Here is an 18,853-nt window from a genome sequence, read left to right as displayed (position 1 = left end):
CTGTTCTGCACGTAAACATGTGCCATTACAATTGTAGCCATTACATGCTTCACACAACATACAGATGGCCTGTGCATGTTTGACACTCTCTGCGTCACACTCCGAGCATGGAGCAGTGCTCTGACCTTGTTACCTGGGAAACAGTAACCATAGGTAACATTAGGTGAGGTCACACAGCGTTCTGTTGCCAAGGCAGCAGTAAACAGTGCAGCTGATCTGGCCAGGAGCATGTGGGCTGATACACAGAGAGGCTGATGGACAGACATGGCTGCCACCAAAACTCCCGCAAACCCAGCAAAGGAACAGAACTTTGTGGCCCAGGATCAGATCTGGTAAAGCTATTTTCGGTCTCTCTGAAAGTATACATTAAAACTAAAGACTAAACTAAAAACTAAAGACTTGTGATAGATCCGTCCTAGCTCCAAGCATAAATAAGCAAGGGTGTAGTACAGCAATGGGACATCTTAAGTGTGTGTGTTTTTAGTTCTGTTCGTTTCTGTTAGACACCAGGACAAATGTGTAGACAAGGCAGAGTATGCAAAGTCATGGTGAGAGCGAAGGCACTGCTATTCTGCTGGGGACTGTGTGTGCGTGCGTACAGTGTATGTGTACAGTGTGTGTGTGCAGGGACTGTACGTGTACATGGGCACAAGGGGCACACTTTCTGCTTTCTCTTTTTCTTCAGGAAGTGTCACGTCAACATGGAGCTGGAGGCAGCTAAAGTCTGGCCCAGCAAGTGGGGGTTTTTAACAACGTCCTACCATGAGGTGGGTACTCAGCTGGGAAATAACAGGATCAAGATGGAGAGATTTCTCTTATCGGGCTTCAAGTAACAAAATAAATAAACATCTCTCCGCTTGTCTCAGACTGACACTCAGCTGTGTGGGCAGAAACAGCTGAATGTGCCCCCACTGTAAGTGAAATGATCTGTGAGAGACACTGATTGTAGTGATGTAGCCTCACCGAGTCACATCATGTAACTTCAGTAGCCCGCAAAGAATTTCCTGCACCTGCAGTAAGGTCTTAATTACTGCAGCCATTTCTAATGATCTGTAATAACAGAACAGCACTCATGTCCCGCAGCAATTATTGACCTCAGATTCATGCTTTCCCACACTTTTCTGTCTTGGCCATGACAACACAATACCGCACAGTGTTTTGCGCTGGTTGTGCCGGGTTACACCGCAGTAGTAGAGATTTCCAGGGTCAGGACTGCCTGTGGGCATTCCCACATGAAGGAGCAGACTTGCTCAGACTAACTGAACTCAGAGCAGGTCCCCAGTGAGGCCGGTGTAGCTTCACGAGCCCCCGACCAAGCGAGCACACACACACAGACACACATGAACACACACATGTGCACACACACGTACTGCACACGCGAGCGCTGATCTTGAGGTCCTGCTCAGAGAGAGGTGACTGACTAACTTTCCATGCAACGTCTCCAGTCTCTCTGGTCATGAGGCCTTCCTCTCTGTTTTTACACCAACTACTGTCTCTTATCAAAGCCAATCGGCCTTGAATGTGTTGGTTTTACTAGCATTTCGACCACAGAATGCGAAGCCCTTTGTGGAGTCGGGAAGGTCTACCCTTTGTTCTGTGCTGACTATATAAGCTCAGTGTGTCTGGTCCTGAGCTCAGTGTCCCGGGGGGGTGCAGGGCTCACTCTGCTCTCTATCCTGTCTCTCCCAGATGCTGCAGGATCAGACGCTGAAGAAGGAAGGAGTCAAACTAGAGCTGCCAGAGCATCTGCAGACACGCCCCACCACTTCTCCAGAGAAGTACTTCCAGGTGCCCCATTTCTGCTCCTCCAGTGTGAGACGGTCCTGACTACCAGCCTGCTCCGCGCACCTGGCAGCCTCCCCTGTCCTGGGAAAACAGAAACCTTTACAGTCACACTGACGCCTGACCTCTAACCCCACTCTGCTGTGCGCTCTCCGCAGGTGGGGGCGTCTCCAGCCGTGCCCCCGACAACGCAGGGTCTGATTGGCTGGAGGTCCACCGTGCCCGAGCTGCAGCTGGAGCGTTTCGGCAAGGTGCACCACGGCAAGAGCAGCTTCCTGAAGGAGCTGGGCTGGCCAAGCGACGCCTGCGACTGAGCGCCCCCTTGTGGCACCCACTCCACCTCACGCCTGCAGTATTAAAGAGCAGTTGCACCACAGCTTGCACCTGACTTTCTGGCCGTGAGAGTGAGGGAGCTGATCGTTGTCGATTCAGCCGTCTGGTGCTTGTGTGGTCTGTCCCATTTTGGACTGCTATCATCTTTGTTATCATTGTCTGTTTCTGATATTTATTATTCTTCCATTCATCCTGCCAAACAGGGAAAAGGGGAAACGTATCGCCTTAATACACGCATTATGTATACGTGTTTGTGTATGTTCATACTTTCTGGAAATATTCTATACCACGCGTCATTCCTGCAGACCAGAGAGCCGTGACACTTCAGGATTTTACACTAGCTGTGACTGACGCTGACCTGAGGAGAGCTTCCACTGCGTGCAAAGCATGCCTACTGCTGCGATGTGTCAAAGCACGGGTTTGACCCACTGGCGGTGGGTCTGCTGTACCGCAGTACGGCAGTGAGAATTCTCTACGGGACGATACTCACCTCCACCTACGGACCTCCACAGGGAGTGTGAAGGAGGATGGGAATTTCTGGCTGGATTTCATTCTGTAAAAGAACTAAAAGTCACTGTGCGCCTCTTGGTGCCTGAGGATATTTGGGAAAGGATCCCCAAGCTCTTTAAATATGAGAGGGCTGTCACAGCACCCACTATTGAAGTACAGCACCCTGCAGAGTGGCACGCAGCAGCCCCACTACAGAACAGATCGGGGTGGCGGGGCCAGTGAGGAACTGGAAGTTAAGGGGGATCCCTGTGGAAGCACAGACTGTGCAGCCATTCCATCAGAATGGAACTAGTTTAATGTTTCATCCAAAGGGCCCCCTGCCCTGCTCCTGAAGGCCCACATCGCTGCTGGTTTTCATTCCAAGCCCAGCTGAATTGCTTACATTGTAAATAACTAAAAAGTCTTTACTGTGGTAAATATGTTGCTGGATTAGAACATTTGGGAGTTGTTTTTGCTTTTCTGAAATGTTTTTTGAAACGCAGTAGATAAAAGGCATCCTCTAACCAGACCAGAAACTAGTCAGTTCAAATCAATCTTACTGCTGGGCGAATTAAAGGGTTGAATTGTGTGAGAGCTCAGACAGAAAGAATACAGCAGGTGTGTGGTCCTCCAGGACCAGGATCGGGAACCCCTGTCCTACAGCACTGTGCCCCCTGTCACCATACTCAGGCATTGTTTTACAAACTCTGGACTAGAGGCAGGAGCACCACCCACTGGTCCACCAGCACCACTAGCAACAGCAATCTGACTTTCCCTGGTAGTCTCCCATCCCAGCACTGACCAGAACCAGCTCTGCTTTGCATCTGTGATCTAACCAGTGCACGCTACAGGATCAGCAGGATTTGATGTGCTGAAGTCATCTCTGTCCTGTGCAATTTCTTTTGCTTTCTGTGGGTGTGCAGTGGGTTATACGAGTATACTTTAAATGCTGGAGGCACATCTACAAATTCTGACAACAATGGTCTTAGGGGGTCAGAAAATTATGCGTCCTTATCTTGATTCGTTGAGTAAAAACCAGTGTCACTTGCTCACTGTGCGCGAGACGTTTCTAGTGAGAATCGAGAGAAAGCAACTGAAGTCTGATGGTTAAAATAGTTACAACTGTGCAGGACTGTCCCTAATGGTGGATGATTTCTCATTCAAAACTGTAGCGTAAAATTGCCAACCATGAACCCCAGTTCTAGCATGCTATTTTATTTTTATCCTTGTCGTGTTTCGCAGTCGTCTGCCCAGACCGCAGGGCTTGCTCCGGCGTCACAGTTTCACCGAGAGGTCACGGCCGCGCAGTCCTGTTCCTCGAGCCGACCCCAGCGCGCAGACAGCGGGACGGAGACTGGGCAGTGACGTCACTGGGAGACCTGCACGCAGACAGTGGGCGTGGTGCTGTGGGGGGGGACGGTCACTTCTGACTTCCAGCCACGTGCTCTGGAGGACATGCCGCTGCTCGAGAGAGACGCGCACGTCCGTTTTTCTGTACCTGCAGCGCGAGGGCCTCCCAGTGACAGTCATTCTGTTTGCATTGCCTGAAATGGAACTCCACAGGGGGTGAAAGCAGCCCCACGACAGATAGTCTGGACGCTTTCAGATGAGTAAATATTAGTATTGGGGTTGTAAAAATGGCACAGTTTCTCAGGAGAGACCGCCTTTGAGAGTCCCATTTTCTCAGACGCAGTCTTTCGGTCTTCGCGATCGCACACACCGAGTGTGAGAGAGGGGCGTGGGTGTGTGTGTGCGACCGGCCTTGTCATGCTGACTTTAATGAGAGAGTACAGCTTCACTGACATTTACACAAACACGTGCTGCTGCGTGCAACTCGGCAGCACTTCTCGGGGGTAATCAGTGGTAAATGTGTTTCACATTGGTAAATCTACTGTTATGAAATCGGAGAGGCGGCACTTATGGGAGGGGGAGAACAGAAGGACATTTCGGAGGAAATAAGGCTGTTTCTGCAGCAGTGATGGGAACTGACACAGCTACGTTGCAAGAAAAGGGAGATTTACCATCCTTAGGAATAGTAAAGAACCTTCGTCTTTTCAAAGCTCTTTGTTCAATATTTAACATGGTGCTTTACGGGGAAAGTGCAGTAAAGCATGGTAAATTAACAACTGTAGAAAGTACTGTAGAAGGACTTTTACCGTAGTAAACTTTCATCAGGCGTCATGGAGCTGACAGCTGTTAACATAACATAACATCACTCTATTAGCCCTATACAATTTCTTGCATTAGGAATTTGTCTTTTCACAGACCGCAGCTTGCTCTCCATGAGACACAGACACACAGACAGGGAGAGAGCCTGGGGTCAGAGCGCAGGGTCGGCCATTTATACGGCGCCCCTGGAGCAGCTGGGGTTAAGGGCCTTGCTCAGGGGCCCAACGGAGTAGGGTTCCTCTGCCGGCTGCAGGATTTGAACCAGCAACCCCTCTTGTGCGCTGCTCCTGGCGCCCCGCTCGCGCCCCCGGAACCCCTCAGCCCACACTCCTCCACCCCCGGGGGGTCGGCAGTGCTGAGGCTCCTTCCGTCTGTGCTGCCTGAGACGTCGCCTCATGCCCAGCAAACCCAGGGCACCGCGGCTCTCCCTCTGATGAGTTATTGACTACCCTGCGAGCGGAGCTCCTGTCCGGCCCGCTGTGCGTCTCTGTGCCCAAGGCGCGGGGGTCCGGCTGGTGAACTAGCTGGTGACCTTCACAGCTGACGGCACAGCTGCCTCCCGGGAGGCGCCCGCGAGGGAGCGCGCATCACGGGAGGTGAGTCGGCCAGCGCGAGCCGGGGGCCGGGGCAGGTCACAGGCGCGCTCCTGCCGCCGCCATTAACACGCAAATAAAGACTGAAGACAGGGACGCGAGAGCTGTCTTCGTCACGGGCTGCCCGGAGAAAAACGACCCGCACTGATTCCCGCTCCACGTTCTTTCTGATCTCACCTTCAATGACGTGCCTGTGCAGCCATTTACCGGGTTATTCCCGTGCTGGCCGTGCAGTTCTTCCAAAAATAAACCCATCCGGACTGGTTTGCGCCTTAATAAGAGGAATTCTAGCGCTCCCCGCAGAAAGGCCCCGGCAACCTTTCACGTCAGTAAAACAGATATTTAACACATGCAGACATAAGGAAAACGGTTTGGAAACGTCACGGGAAGATTTGCAAAATCGCGAAAACGTGTCAGATTCAGTGTATAACTTTGATGCGAATAACAGGCCACCGCAACACAACAAAATAAATCCATACCTTGAAAATTGAAAAACGGCAAAACAAAACTCCCGTATGAACCAGGAAAAGTGCTAAAAATAGAAAACGGGACCAAAGAACAGAGCAGGTGACCTTTTAACCGGTTTACCGCGCTCCCAGTCCTGAGCGCCGGGAAGCGGTTTGTGCTGTGAGAGCGAGTCCTCTAGTGTTGTTAAATTCGTCCGAATACGTGCTCGATTCAACGGCGCAGAGACGCGAAGTTAAGAGAGAGTGATGCAGCAAGCGGCGCTGTCTGGTGCCCCAGATCTCAGCGAGGTCAGGCGCCGCTCCGGTCCCGGATCTGCGTTAGTGCAGCCGCGCACGGGAGACTCGGCAGTGACGTCCCCGCTGTCGCCTGCTTCTGCACTGTAATAATAATCATCATAATTGTAATAATTACCGGAGAAGCAGGCACCCTTATTTGTTCTGTCACGCAATGCCCTCTTCTTTTAATTTTGATGCTCTTTTTTTTAGAAAAGATTGAAAGATTCTAGAGACAGAAGAACGGACAGACAGCGATGATGTGGGCAGATCACGCAGCGGAGGGGTGGGAGACACGGGGGCAGCGTGGGCCGACTGTCCAGAAGTCCCCCGCCGAACCCTTCGCAGCAGAGAACTTTCTTGAGGTCTGACAGTGGAACAAACTCGGGGCACCTCCGCCCCCCCTGCCGGGGGAGCAGCTGCTGAGATAGAACGGCCTCCTAATCATCCGCATCAACCCGACGCCTCCCTCCCACTGCAAGGAGACTTGACTGAACTATTTAAAAAGGTCCTGAAAGGTGTCGGGAAATTGAACCAGACGCGAACAGGGAATGTGAAGACAGAAGTGGAAGGTCAAGGGGTGTTAACTTCAATTTCCCTCCTGGGATGAATAAAGTATTTTGAATTTGGATTGTTGATTTAGAACTGAAACATGAGCTACTTTGCACAAAGGCTGGCGGGTGTCTGAAACAAGCTGCCAAGCCATTCTGTCGAATCAGATGCTCTGGTATCGTGTAGTTAAAGGCTGGCTACCTACTGTATATATCAGTTAAACTGACCGCATGGCCTCTTATTAATTTCTAACTCTTCTGATGTTGTTTGTAGTGTGTCCAGTGCAAGACACTGCGCCTCTCAGCTTGTCCTCTCGCTGGCCCAGAGACGCAGGGATGGGAGGATCCGTTGATGCAGAAACAGGACCCCCAGGGAATAACTTGCATGTTACCTGATACATGTCTCCCACTAGGAAATTACCAGCCTGACTGGCTTGTGAACAGCTGAGCTCTTCCAGTGGGTCCAGTCCTGGTCCCTAATGGACTGTGTGTCTGCGGGTTTTCACTGCAACTCAGGTTTTCATGAGCCACAGCCACTCGTTATTGGCTTGATTGGACATATTTTCCCATCAACTCCGGCGCCGCTGCTTTAAAATGACCTAGAAGACCAGTGTCCAGGACCAGGAGCGAACGGCTCTGCTTTGCACTGCGCAAACCCCCTACAGCCGGTCCTATGGCTCCCTCTAGTGGAGAACAGCGATATAGCGCCGCACTGACAATTTTACTGGTCTAACGGATGTGCAGCTTCAAGGCGTGAATTTCAGATACTTGTCTTTCTCAAGTTTTAAGCATCGTTTAAACACCAACTGTTCATTTGTCAGTGCCATTCCATGTGATAAGTCAGACCAGGAACCCGTAGCGGACTGACTCGGGTTGATATCGGGTTGTTGGTCCAATCAACACCCGCTAACGACCAGCGTTCGGGACAGAGCGGCTCGTGTCGTTGGAAGGATCAGAACTCCAGTCCAGCCGTGATTCAGTCTCAGGAGATTTTTTGCGACCAGAGATTTTTTGCGTCTTTTCGTGATTGAGAAGATGCGAAAATAGGACACAATCCTCTTTGGCATCGCAGACATCCAAACGTGTCGACACTGTAAGTGCGGCGAAGACAACTGCCAATGTTCATATTTCACAAAGGCAGATTTTTAGACGCTCTGTGTCATCAGGGCATCCTCCTGGAATAAAAGATAGCGTGGAAAGATAGAGCCGACAGACCACGCTGGGCTGCCGTCTGTCGGGGTGACGGCGGCCGGAGCCCTCGCGGGGCCGGTGTGGAGCAGCAGCACCTGGGCGCGCGGTCGGTCCCCACCCAATGACCCGGCATACTGGACTGCAGCAGAGCCGGGCACGACCCTCGCGGTGCGGAACCTCTGAGGTCCACTCCTTGGTGAAGCCTGGGACGGAAACCATGGGCTTCGAGCGACCCGCAGAGCTGAGCCCGCTTGCTCCGGATCCGTGCGCACCGTGCGCGCAGTAAGGACGTGTTGTCAGTTCTGCCCCACGCACGGCTGCGGTGTACTGGCACATGTCTCTGTGTCTCTCGTGCAGGACTCTGAAGAGCGCCCACTCAGAAGGTCCCGGGACTGGTCAGTCCTCACGGTTCATCGTTTTTTTTTTAATCCGGTGGATGGAAAGGGTTGGGACTGATGGAGATGGGTGACATTTCCTTCCTTCGTGAGGTGGGGAGGAATGGTGTGTATTAAACACCAGAGCGAAAAGAAACGCTCCGCTGGAGGCCTGTGGGCGGCCTGACCGCGACGCTTTCACGGGTGTCAGTGGAGCCCACGCGTGCCGCCCTCGCTGCCTTCGCTGTGGAATCGTCACAGCGCTGTCATTAACCCCAGTGGGTGGCACTTGGGCTGTTCTGGGTTCAGACCTGCCAACGTGCCCGGCGCGGGCTGCGATCTCTCACGGCTGTGCAGATGCAGCCCCTGTACCAGCAGTAAAAGGTTAAAGCATGATGAAATGGCGGCGGGCAAAGTCGAGCGAATTTGTGCTGTTTTTTTTTTTACTTTTCACCTTTCAGCGAGGAAACGAATCTCTCCCCCTGTTCCTTCAAATTAGAAATATGCTTCGCACGTCAGCTTTCAGAAGAGGCCGCCAACCGTTCTCAAAGCAAACTTTTTTATTATAACAACATAAATACACACAATACAAACAAGAGTGCATATAACATATTGTAACGCAACGGGGGCTCCGGCGGGCGCCCTTGCCGCATCAGGTCGGCCCCACACCGTCCGGGGCTCGAACCCGGGACTTCCGCGTCTCTCTGCAGCGACCCAACCCCGTGAGCTAAAGAGAGATCTCTTTCCAGCCCAGTAGCTGTAGTCCTGCTATCATAGGGAAGGGCGGTGACGTCACCTGCTCTGGTACGCCGGCTCTTACACAGTACCTGACGGCCGTAAGCGTTACAATATCAATAACATCGTTGATACTATAATACTATATATAATACAATGACACTTCATGAAAAACAAATTAAACAAGGTAAAAAAAGATAAGGTCCGCATAACTTTCATGTTCTTACATTTCGATATAGTCTATCCACACGCCTTTACATCTATTTTGAACTGTTCAGAACATAGGACTCGTCCCAGACCATTACACATCATGTATATAATCACGTGCGTGTGTAACAGCGAAGTCAGTTACAAAGCACGCCAGGCCAGTTCAAAGGCGCCGATCACTCGGCCCGGAAGTGACGACCCCTTTAGGGCGCTCGGGAAGCCCCGCCCCCGGGGCCCCGCTGACGCACGCCCGCGTGACCGACGCCCCGGTGACGACGGTGACATCACGAGGCCTGGTCAACAAGAGGAGGAAGAAATAAACACAGCAGGGCGAGTGACAGGCCTGCAAGCACCGAGTCTCTCCGAGCGACCTGCGCACTCTTCTCCCTCCGTGTACAGCGCCGGGGAGGCCGTGGCTGGTTTTTTTTTCGGCGTCGTTTTAGCCCCCGTTTTGTTTAATAATGTCTTTGTTCGGGAAGATTTTCGGGAGCGGGGGGAAAGCGGGTAAGTCTCCGAGCCCGCAGGAGGCGATCCAGAGGCTTCGCGACACGGAGGAGATGTTGACCAAAAAGCAGGAATTCCTGGAGAAGAAGATCGACCAGGAGCTGCTGACCGCTAAGAAACACGGCACTAAAAACAAGAGAGGTAAGGGGGCCGGGGGAACCGGCAGTTCGGGCTCTTTCGCTCTTCCGAGCCACACGGAGGTTTAGGTGGGTGACATGAGGGGCAGCTCTTCACTCCGGCGGTGCAGTTAGTGTGTGTGTGGGGGGGGGAAAGTCGCGATGGGGGGTGGTTAATTCGAGGGATGAACCTTTTAAAGTAATGACCCCGTCTGGCTTCGATCGCGATCCGCTGAGTCCTCCGACACTTGTCGCCGTCGTGTCTTGTGGCGGCTGTCTGGGCGACATCGGGCAGAAACTGCTGCGGCTCCGGCGTCAGGAGAGACTCGGGCAGCAACTGCCCCCCCCCCCCCGCCACCAGGGACCGACTGTGGTTTATTTTCAGAAACTTCGGGGCGTCGGCGGGAATGGACGACTAGATGAGGATTGGGATAGAGATGCGTTTCCAGCACTAGGGAGTGTGGCGACTGGGGTGGGGTGGGGTGGGGGGCTCGCCCGAGGTCTGCAGGGATACTTTCAAACCGGTGTGACGGGAACGAACTCGCCGAGCCAGTCGATGACATCATGGCCATTAAGCTCGCTGGCGTTGTTAACCAGAGCTTCCGGACTGAACCCTGTCCGGCTGCGCGCACTCCAGCCCCGGCGGTCAGTTTCGGGTCGGAGATCGCCGGTGGGTGTAGTTACTACCCATGAACCCGGCGACAGCTGCCTCCCTTGTCCCCTCAACATTAAAACACTCCTCAGCGAGACAGGAAGTGATGGAGTTGCCCCCGCACCGTCCGCATTCCCACACCTTGTTCCTGAAGTTCCCTGCAGTTTCAGGAAGTAACCTTCGTGTTGGAGGTCTGTTGTGCAATTGAAGTTACGAGGGAGCGCAGTTTTAAGAGGTCATTTTTACTTTACGTCTCCTAAAAAGGCTGCCACCCGTCCTGTTGTTGAACACTAACAACGCCAGAGTGAAGAGGGAACTCGTTTTATGTTTTGGAAAATCGAAAAATCTGCTTAATGTGTTTTATAATCCTGGCTTCCTGCCACATGGAGCAGTAATTCAGGGCTCTGGACTCCAGACTCCAGACTGGAGGGTAATGGGTTCAGATTCTGTCTGTTGTGCCCTTGAGTGAGTTTTTTTTCCTTGGGTCACTCCAGTTAACACCCCGCTGTATCAGTGGGGCTCTGGTCAGCGGTGTACATGACAATCTTTTTGTTATGGACATATCTGGTCAAGGAAAAGACATAGTTAAATGAAATGTCGGAAATAATTGCTTTTGAGATCAACAAAAGGAGAGGTACTTGCTTCCCCATTGCTGTCAGTCTACAAGCATTCTGTGCTGAATGCATTAGAAAAATGTTAATTTTCAGTTCAATTATATTGAGTTTTTTAAAGTTGTTTTTTAGTTCAAGAGACAAGAACAGTAGCTGATCTGAGCTGCACTCTGCAGTTCTTACGACTGCAGTTGCATTATATTACTGGTTTTTATTTGATTAGTTATCATATTGTTATATGACTGACACCTAGATGATGTGTGCCATGCAAATATTTTCAGTGTTGCTATGCTGGGAATACTTCCACCGGAAAGATAGGAGGGGTGTGTTTTTTCCCTCTTGAATTGCAATTATAGCATTCCCAACCCCTCCCAGATTTAGGAGTTATATTTTCATCGAGCGCCTCTGACAAAAAAAATAAAACCAACACTGCCTGGATCTTGCTCCTTTGTCCAATATGGTGTACAGACCCTGTGCAGGTGTCGGAAATCGGGCTGTGTGGAGGAAACACAGTCCTGTGATCATGCCACTGGTGAGTGGATAATTCTGTTCACCTTTACTGTTCTGTGAAGAGAATCTGATACGTCTGCTTGTACCGTAAAGGTGTGGGCAGGTTACCACAGATGAGCAAGTCCCCTGCACAGTGGGCCTCAGCAGATGAGATGACTTCATGAATATTAATGCGTCTGTACTGCCCGCGCATGTGCACAGAGTGCTGTACCTGGAATATGCAGTTGTAATCTCTCGTGGGGGGGGGTCCCTCTGCACCGTTGGGGTTTCACTAAAAGGGTACGTTGGCAGAGCTAGAGCCCTGCGTGTAGCCTGTCCTGTTCCTCTGAGGGAGCTTTCTATAGCAACAGTCCTGGAGGAGCTGGCTAAATGTTTGGGATGGAAGAAAGCCGGTTTTATAATGATGATAAACTTTATTTTATATCGTGCCTTTACAAGTGGTTTCTCAAAGCGCTTTTCAGAACAACACCAACAAAAAAAGTACACAAGATTTGCACAATGAGAATACACAGTGAGAGGAGACAGCAGATGGTGGTACTGAATACAGTAGGAGCAGAGGGTTAAATAACCGAACCAGTTGAGTAAAGGCTCTTCTTTAGAAGACGGTTTTGAGTCTGGAGTTGCTTCAATAAGGAAGAGTTTGGTGGTGCTCAAGTGAAGCCATGATGGATTGACGAGCACACTTGACAATTGCTGTAGCTCCTTCTCCCCTTCCCACCAAGCACTGAGTGACTGACCTGATATGTTCTTCACAAATGCTTTAACAATTTATATCCAGTGCAGTTTTGTGGCTGCAGTGAACGGTGCTGTATTTTGTATTATAGCAGGGAAAGCTGTAGACGTTGAAGATGGGGAAAACAAAGGCCGTCCAAAAGGTTTATATACAGGATGGTATTTTTCTTTCAGGTGATTATATTAGGAATATCACCCTTTCTTTTGCTGTAAATGTATACACTCTCCTGTCAGTAATGCTGCTGCTCTGCTCTGTGTGAGGCCAGTGAGACCTGCTTGGCAGTCACTGAAGGAAACTTCCTCAGTACAGGAGGCACTGCTCTTGATGGTCACAAGGACAAAAACCAACACGGCCCAAGACTTGGTGTGTGGTTTGTTACTCTAGTCATGCAATCCGCAGGATTCTAAAGGAAGCAAATTTTCTGTTGCTGAAGGAAAATGTCGCCTAGCTTTGAAGTAGTTTTGAAATTCATGCATGGGCGGGCTTATTATTTTTAGAATTGCAAACTTTTATTTTATTTCAACTTATTTCCCTTCTCCTGAGAAATGCTGGGAAAAAAAGAGAAAAGAAAAAGACCTCAAAGCAAAGAGAATTGGGCAGGGGAACAAATGTAGAAATTAAAACGCATGTTAATAAGATACTGAGCGATTTTTGCAGCGCTGGTGCGTCTTGCGCCACACGTGCCCTTGTGGAACCGGACTTGCTTGTGCTGACCGGCCTGTCTCTCCTCTCCGGCGTGCAGCTGCTTTGCAGGCCTTGAAGCGCAAGAAGAGGTACGAGAAGCAGCTGGCGCAGATCGACGGCACGCTGTCCACCATCGAGTTCCAGAGGGAAGCGCTGGAGAATGCGAACACCAACACCGAAGTGCTCAAGAACATGGGCTTCGCGGCCAAGGCCATGAAGGCCGCCCATGAAAACATGTAAGGGGTCCCCACCTCCAGCCTGTCGATGGGTCTTACTGAGCACCTGCACACAGCCGGTGCCTCTCTGCGCTGATGTACCGCGAGTCCTGTGACAGTAGGGTACAGCCCGTTTAAATCTGCGGTCAGCTGTCAGGGTGGAAGAGCGTTAAGCGGCCCCGTTTAGAGCACTTGAACAGTGGGGTGAGCTGTATTGTAGTGGAAACAGTACTTCAGTTAAAAAAAACGGTTAAAAAAGCAGGAACAAGTAATAGGTTTATTCCCTGCTGAAAAGAGAAGAAAGAAAACGCAACGTTTCGGCTGTGGATCCTTCTTCGGGTGTAAGGTTAAAAAATTAGGTTTGTCTCAGGATTGTAGACTGTAGATGCAAAACAATTGTGAATTTGTAAGAAGGTTTACACTTAAAAACGGTTACAAAGCAATGAGTCACAGGATTCCTTACTAGTTTTAGAAATCAGGATGATTGTAGCAGGATAAGTGAGGTTGTGTATGTCTGGCGGAGATCTGAGCAAGGGAAGATCAAGTGTGTTTCTCAGAGGGGGTCAACCAACCCAGCACAACTGACGTGGGCCGATTTTTTTCTTTTTTGTACTGTAATTTGATGTGTTGGACAAACTGAAAGGCAGAAGAATATTGAAATTTACACACTGAAAGAAATGTAGAGATAATCCAATGAAGAGTCTCCTATAAATGATAACAACTATTGGGATAGCAGTGGGAATAGCTCTGTGTCAAGTAAAATTCATGTTGTTTCCAGATTCCTGGAGAAACTATACTCCAGGTTACAGAAGTTGCAGACCTGCCTGAGGGGATGTAGTGTTAGTTCTTCTGGACTTTAGTGTTTCTGATGCACACAGTGACGAAAGAGTAGACTTGGGCCTGACTGGCTCTCTGAATCGGTCTTCCTCAGGGACATCGATAAAGTCGACGACTTGATGCAGGACATCACAGAACAGCAGGAGCTGGCTCAGGAGATCTCGGACGCGATATCCAAGCCCGTAGGATTCGGGGAGGAGTTCGACGAGGTACGAGAGAAGATGGGATTGGGGTCACTCTTTTGTTTTTCTGAAGCCTGGGCTCTGGCACCAAGAGAGATTTAGCCCTGCACTGCTCTGATGGCCAGATGGATTGTTGTGTTGACCCTAATGGGCTCGGCTCTTCTCTTTTCCAGGATGAGCTAATGGCAGAACTGGAGGAATTAGAGCAAGAGGAATTAGATAAAAACCTCCTGGAGATTGGTGGCACTGAAAATGTACCGCTGCCCAACGTACCCTCCACGTCGCTACCTGCCAGACCAGGTAAAATAACAGGCCAGCTCGAGTATCGACAGCTTTACTCATTTTAAAGTTAAGAAAAACGGATTGCCTCTCGCGTCGAAGGGTTAGAATGCAATCCTGTATTTTACAGACACAGATCAGGAACTAAGCATATTGAATTAACTTCAATTCTGTTCCTCTCCTCTGGAAAACATGACCTCATGGAGCATTTCCAGACCTGGATACTGATCTGTAAGAACAGATGCTGGAGGTGTAGCAGGTATTTGAGGAAGCAAATAGTGTTTGTTTTGTGCAGACCTCCGCATCAATACTAACCAAATCATAAAAGTTATCTGTCAGTACTTTTGTGTCATGGTAATTGACATCTCTGTACTTCATTATCAAGTACAGTTCATGTCTGTGATATGAGAAATTTTGTGCTTGTGCTAACAGCCTTTATTAATCTGGTTTTCAGCAAAGAAGAAGGAAGAGGAAGACGAGGATGATATGAAAGACCTGGAGCGCTGGGCTGAGGCTGTGTAGTCCGTCTTGGCACAGTGTCAACATCAGGCCAACGGATAAAAAAAAAAGAAAGAAAAGACTTTGTCAGCTGACACAATGGTTGTATCGTGTTCTGCTGGGAGAAAAAAAAAATCTTAAAAAGAAAAAAAAGATTAATACTCCAATACCTGTAGCTCTTAATATCATCCCAAAGCAGTGAAGGGGGTGTAAAGGCTTATCTTTCAAACCATCTTCCATCTCGGGATAAAAGAACCTCTCCTTTCAGACGTCCGTGTACTCTTACAGATCCCTGACGAATTCACTACAGTACACCAGCCCTCATGCTTTGAGACTCTTTGCTGCACTCCTCTGCTCGTTATGGAACGTCGTTGCTTTATACTGTGCACATGCGTTACTTCAGTGCACAACAGCAGTAGATTTCTCAACGCAATATCCCTGCTCCACCTGCAGCTGTCCCAGTCCGAATCGCAGGCGCTGCAGAATTGTGCTCAACCAGCTCCCTGATTGTGTGATTTAATAACGCAGTGGTCCTCATTGCAGGTTCTGGAGAGACAGCCCTGTGGGCATTACAGAGGAACAGGCCCGCTCGATAAGTAAAGGCCTGGACGCTAGTCATAGGAGGGTTAATTGGTTAAATGATTCAGTACGTTAAGAGCTCAGGTGGGAGGAAGGCCCTGCGGCTCTCTTGTTGCCAGCAGTGAGGATCCCTGGTGTGACGGTTAAGGTGCTGGTTGTATTGGAGAGCTGCAGTGCAGTGGAACAGCAAGCTTGCACGTGACCTAATTCCTGCCTCAGAGTTTCCAATATTATTATTGTTTCTAAATCGGATTACCAGTGAGCAGGGAACTGGATGCCCACTGTTGGTAGGGTGCAGCTCTGGAGTTAAACTGGCTAATCGTGTTTCTGCATTTTCATTGATTAGACTTTTTTTTGTATTCCTTCAGAATATTTTTATGCTATAATAAAGTTTCAGGAAGGATGAGTTTGAGATTTTCTGATTGGCTTTTTTATTAGCAAGCTTTTAAGAGTGGAATGTGGTATTTTGTCAGGTTGAAATATAGTCCTAAAAGGATTAAAGGGGCTAGGATTATTTAAAGTTAGGGGTTTCAATGAATTAATGTTCCTTAACATTTATGTAGTTCCTTTTGGTATTTAATGGCAGTTTTCGTGTTTGCTTTTCTGAGAAGGAAATATCTATCAAAAATATTTATAGTTTGTTTGTAAGAACCTATTACAAGAGAGGTTAGAATACAATGACATACATGCAGTAACTGTATTTAAAATGAAATGCACAGAAATACTTGAAGGTATTCCAGTATACATGCAAATTCAGGTTTTTCTTTATTCTGTCAATATTTATCTTTTTTTTTATATTTCTGTGCCCGCCTACCTTCTCGTGCTCACGGTACACCAGAATTAAACTTTTGCCAAATATGTCATTTCTTGCATTTTACTTAAACATCATTCTCTAAGCATGTGAAGACTAAAGTTAATGGAGTTTAAATTACCTGAGCAGGTGCCCCGCACATAGAGAAACCTGTCTGACCCAATCTGTCTGAATGGCATTGGTTGACACGATTACATTTTTTGTCATTAGCTCTTTAACTGCTTTGGGGAAAAAATGTTTTTGTAATGACAAAGTAAAAACTTGTGGTTGTTTTAACCATAGGCAAAAAAAGTTAGTTGATCGGTCAAACTGGCACAAAACTGACAAGTGTTTTCATGCTGAATGAGAGGGATATTACTGTTGAATTAAAACAAACATGCTGTACATTTTCTACACAGGAACTGCAGTGTAAATTGATATTTGCGAGGTGTAACACAAGCAGTAGCATGTATACATTTATATGTTTTAATGATTCAGATGAATCTATTATCTGAATGGTCATTAAACTTCTTGATTAATTTTTTGTCACTGGTCTTAATTCTCAATTAAGATTCAGTTAGGTATATTTTTAAGCAGTTCGTTGTCTTTATATAGCTGGAATAGCTATATAAAGAATGCAGATGGACCTTTTTTATGCTTATGGTTATATGCGACGTACTGTATTAAGAGATGTCTGGTGGCCTCACCCCAGAAGCCTTTCTTTGACTCCTGTGTAGAGTTTAAATGCACTTGCTGTCACATGCAAAAACGCCACAGCCTCCCTGTTGAAAGCAGGTTCCGAAAGCGTTTATTGCATTTTCCACGGTGGGTTTTGCATATTAAGCATGAAGTCTCAACGATGTAGCAGCAGCTCGGGAGTGGAGCATTGTGGGACTGCTGCTTGGCTGCGCGGTGCTGCCCTTGGCGAGAACAGGTTTGTCTTCCTGCCTGCCACCGTCATCCAGGTAGTGCTCTTACTCTTGAAGTATTCAAAATGTTGCCCTCGTCATTTCTGCTACCATTAACCTGCTTAATTTAAACCAGGGGAAACTTCTCCAAGGGTCAATTCAGGGTAAACATGAGTGATTTGAAAGGAGAGAACTATGGGTCGGAGGGAATGTAAAATGGCATAGTTGTCGGAGAACATCAAGTTGCAATTTCTTCCAGACCATCATAAGGAGATAATTTCCCATGATGTGTCAAAACTTAGAGGAGGGTCGATACCTCCTGGTGTTCTACAGAAGCTGGTTGTGATACGATACTGTACAGTTTTGGTTCATTTGAACAATCTTTTCCTTTTCCCCTGATTAGAAACCAAGAGGGCAGGCTGAATGCATTTCTTGACCCTGCTTTTGTGGCAGGTACTTCCAGGGCCATCTTTCAGACCTTCAGGCTTGATGACTCAGGTAGGTCTTTCCAGCTCCTAAGATATATATATATATTTTTTCCTCTTCTGTTCCCGGTTTAAAACGTGTGCCAACGTTGGATGTCTGCAGCTCAGGGTTTCTCAACACTGTTGCCGAGGCTGGTGTGGAGCGCCGGTCAGGCGAAGCCCTGAGCTGCCACGCCTGACGTGACTTCTGGAGGCGGGGCCGGGAGTCGGAGCCCCGCTCCTGTTACGCGACGCCGCATCTTTGGCTGAGCTCCGCTGCTCCTCCCGGCCAGAGGTACTGCCGTCAAGACGGACTTTGCTCCCTGTTTTCACGTCTTGCTTGTGTTACCTGCCCCTCTGTAGGGTCGCACGACTCCCATCACTCCTCACGGCTGACTGAGCGCCAGCCGTGGCCCCTTACTGGCAGCTAGCGCCCCTGGACTCGAATTATTTGTGTCATAACCGCTGAAATATGTAATGGCCGAGCATGGTTTCTTCATTTCTGTTTTCTGTTTCTGCCCATCTTCGGGCTTTAGCTCAAGTGGCCGGGTCCCTGTTGAGCGACGCCGGAGGCCCGGGTTCGAGTCCCCAGCGGTGGGGGGCGCATACCCACGTGAACTCGAGGCCGCTACAGTATGAACTGCATGTCTCTTTTTGATGAATGGGCGGTGTGGGTCTGAACCTTTAAACCGTCAGAGATATAAAGAAGAATCACGTTCAACAGGCTTACAGATAAGCCCCAGCTCGTCTCTTCCATGACGAGCCAGTAGCAGCTCAGGCAGGGCTCTCGAAGCGCTCTTTCGGCACTAAACGCTGAAGACGAAGAAACAAAATCCCAAAGGAACAGAAACGTGAAAACACCTGAGCTCATTCCGTTTGCTTCGCGCTCGCCTCTGCACTCTCAAACTGTGAAAAGAGCCGAAAGTAAAAGTGGTCAAAATGTCAGAGATCTCGGAGATCGGTGTGGCTGATAAGGTGCGGGTTACAAGACTTCACAGCGGGCGCAATTAATATTTTTACGTGAAATAGTTTTAAATAGGTTATCGGGTGTAGCAGTAGAGTATTCGAACTACAGCCAGAGATGCCCTTATAATCAGCGGGGAGAATATGCTTATATAACAGTAACT

At 49.0% G+C, this 18,853-nt stretch overlaps 2 protein-coding genes across 2 annotated transcripts; both read left to right on the top strand.

Moving 5' to 3' along the window:
- Window positions 1–264: 264 nt before the first annotated feature.
- Window positions 265–2,096, top strand: LOC148817805 (ciliary microtubule inner protein 1-like). Its single transcript, XM_088937088.1, has 4 exons — window positions 265–332; window positions 686–767; window positions 1,690–1,788; window positions 1,941–2,096. The coding sequence occupies exons 1-4, from the start codon at window positions 265–267 to the stop codon at window positions 2,094–2,096; spliced, it is 405 nt and encodes a 134-aa protein (XP_088793214.1).
- Window positions 2,097–9,453: 7,357 nt separating this feature from the next.
- chmp4ba (charged multivesicular body protein 4Ba) lies at window positions 9,454–16,893 on the top strand. Its single transcript, XM_088937222.1, has 5 exons — window positions 9,454–9,809; window positions 13,033–13,210; window positions 14,121–14,235; window positions 14,382–14,508; window positions 14,942–16,893. Exons 1-5 carry the CDS (start codon window positions 9,626–9,628, stop codon window positions 15,007–15,009), a joined length of 672 nt encoding a protein of 223 aa, XP_088793348.1. The 5' UTR covers window positions 9,454–9,625; the 3' UTR covers window positions 15,010–16,893.
- Window positions 16,894–18,853: the final 1,960 nt, after the last annotated feature.

This window comes from Atractosteus spatula, chromosome 19, assembly GCF_055471065.1.
Source record: "Atractosteus spatula isolate fAtrSpa1 chromosome 19, fAtrSpa1.hap1, whole genome shotgun sequence".
Classification (NCBI taxonomy): domain Eukaryota; kingdom Metazoa; phylum Chordata; class Actinopteri; order Semionotiformes; family Lepisosteidae; genus Atractosteus; species Atractosteus spatula.
The sequence above is the reverse complement of the archived record's forward strand: the minus strand, read 5'-3'. Positions and strand labels throughout refer to the sequence as shown.

What these genes read in the sequence shown, in the direction of transcription:
- LOC148817805 (XM_088937088.1), top strand. Translation starts at nt 265, where the DNA reads ATGGCTGCCACCAAAACTCCCGCAAACCCAGCAAAGGAACAGAACTTT. An exon ending in GTGGCCCAGGATCAGATCTG is followed by an intron (nt 333 to 685) that starts GTAAAGCTATTT and finishes CTTTTTCTTCAG; the next exon opens with GAAGTGTCACGTCAACATGG. An exon ending in TAACAACGTCCTACCATGAG is followed by an intron (nt 768 to 1,689) that starts GTGGGTACTCAG and finishes TGTCTCTCCCAG; the next exon opens with ATGCTGCAGGATCAGACGCT.
- chmp4ba (XM_088937222.1), top strand. Translation starts at nt 9,626, where the DNA reads ATGTCTTTGTTCGGGAAGATTTTCGGGAGCGGGGGGAAAGCGGGTAAG. An exon ending in CGGCACTAAAAACAAGAGAG is followed by an intron (nt 9,810 to 13,032) that starts GTAAGGGGGCCG and finishes TCCGGCGTGCAG; the next exon opens with CTGCTTTGCAGGCCTTGAAG. An exon ending in GTCGCTACCTGCCAGACCAG is followed by an intron (nt 14,509 to 14,941) that starts GTAAAATAACAG and finishes TCTGGTTTTCAG; the next exon opens with CAAAGAAGAAGGAAGAGGAA.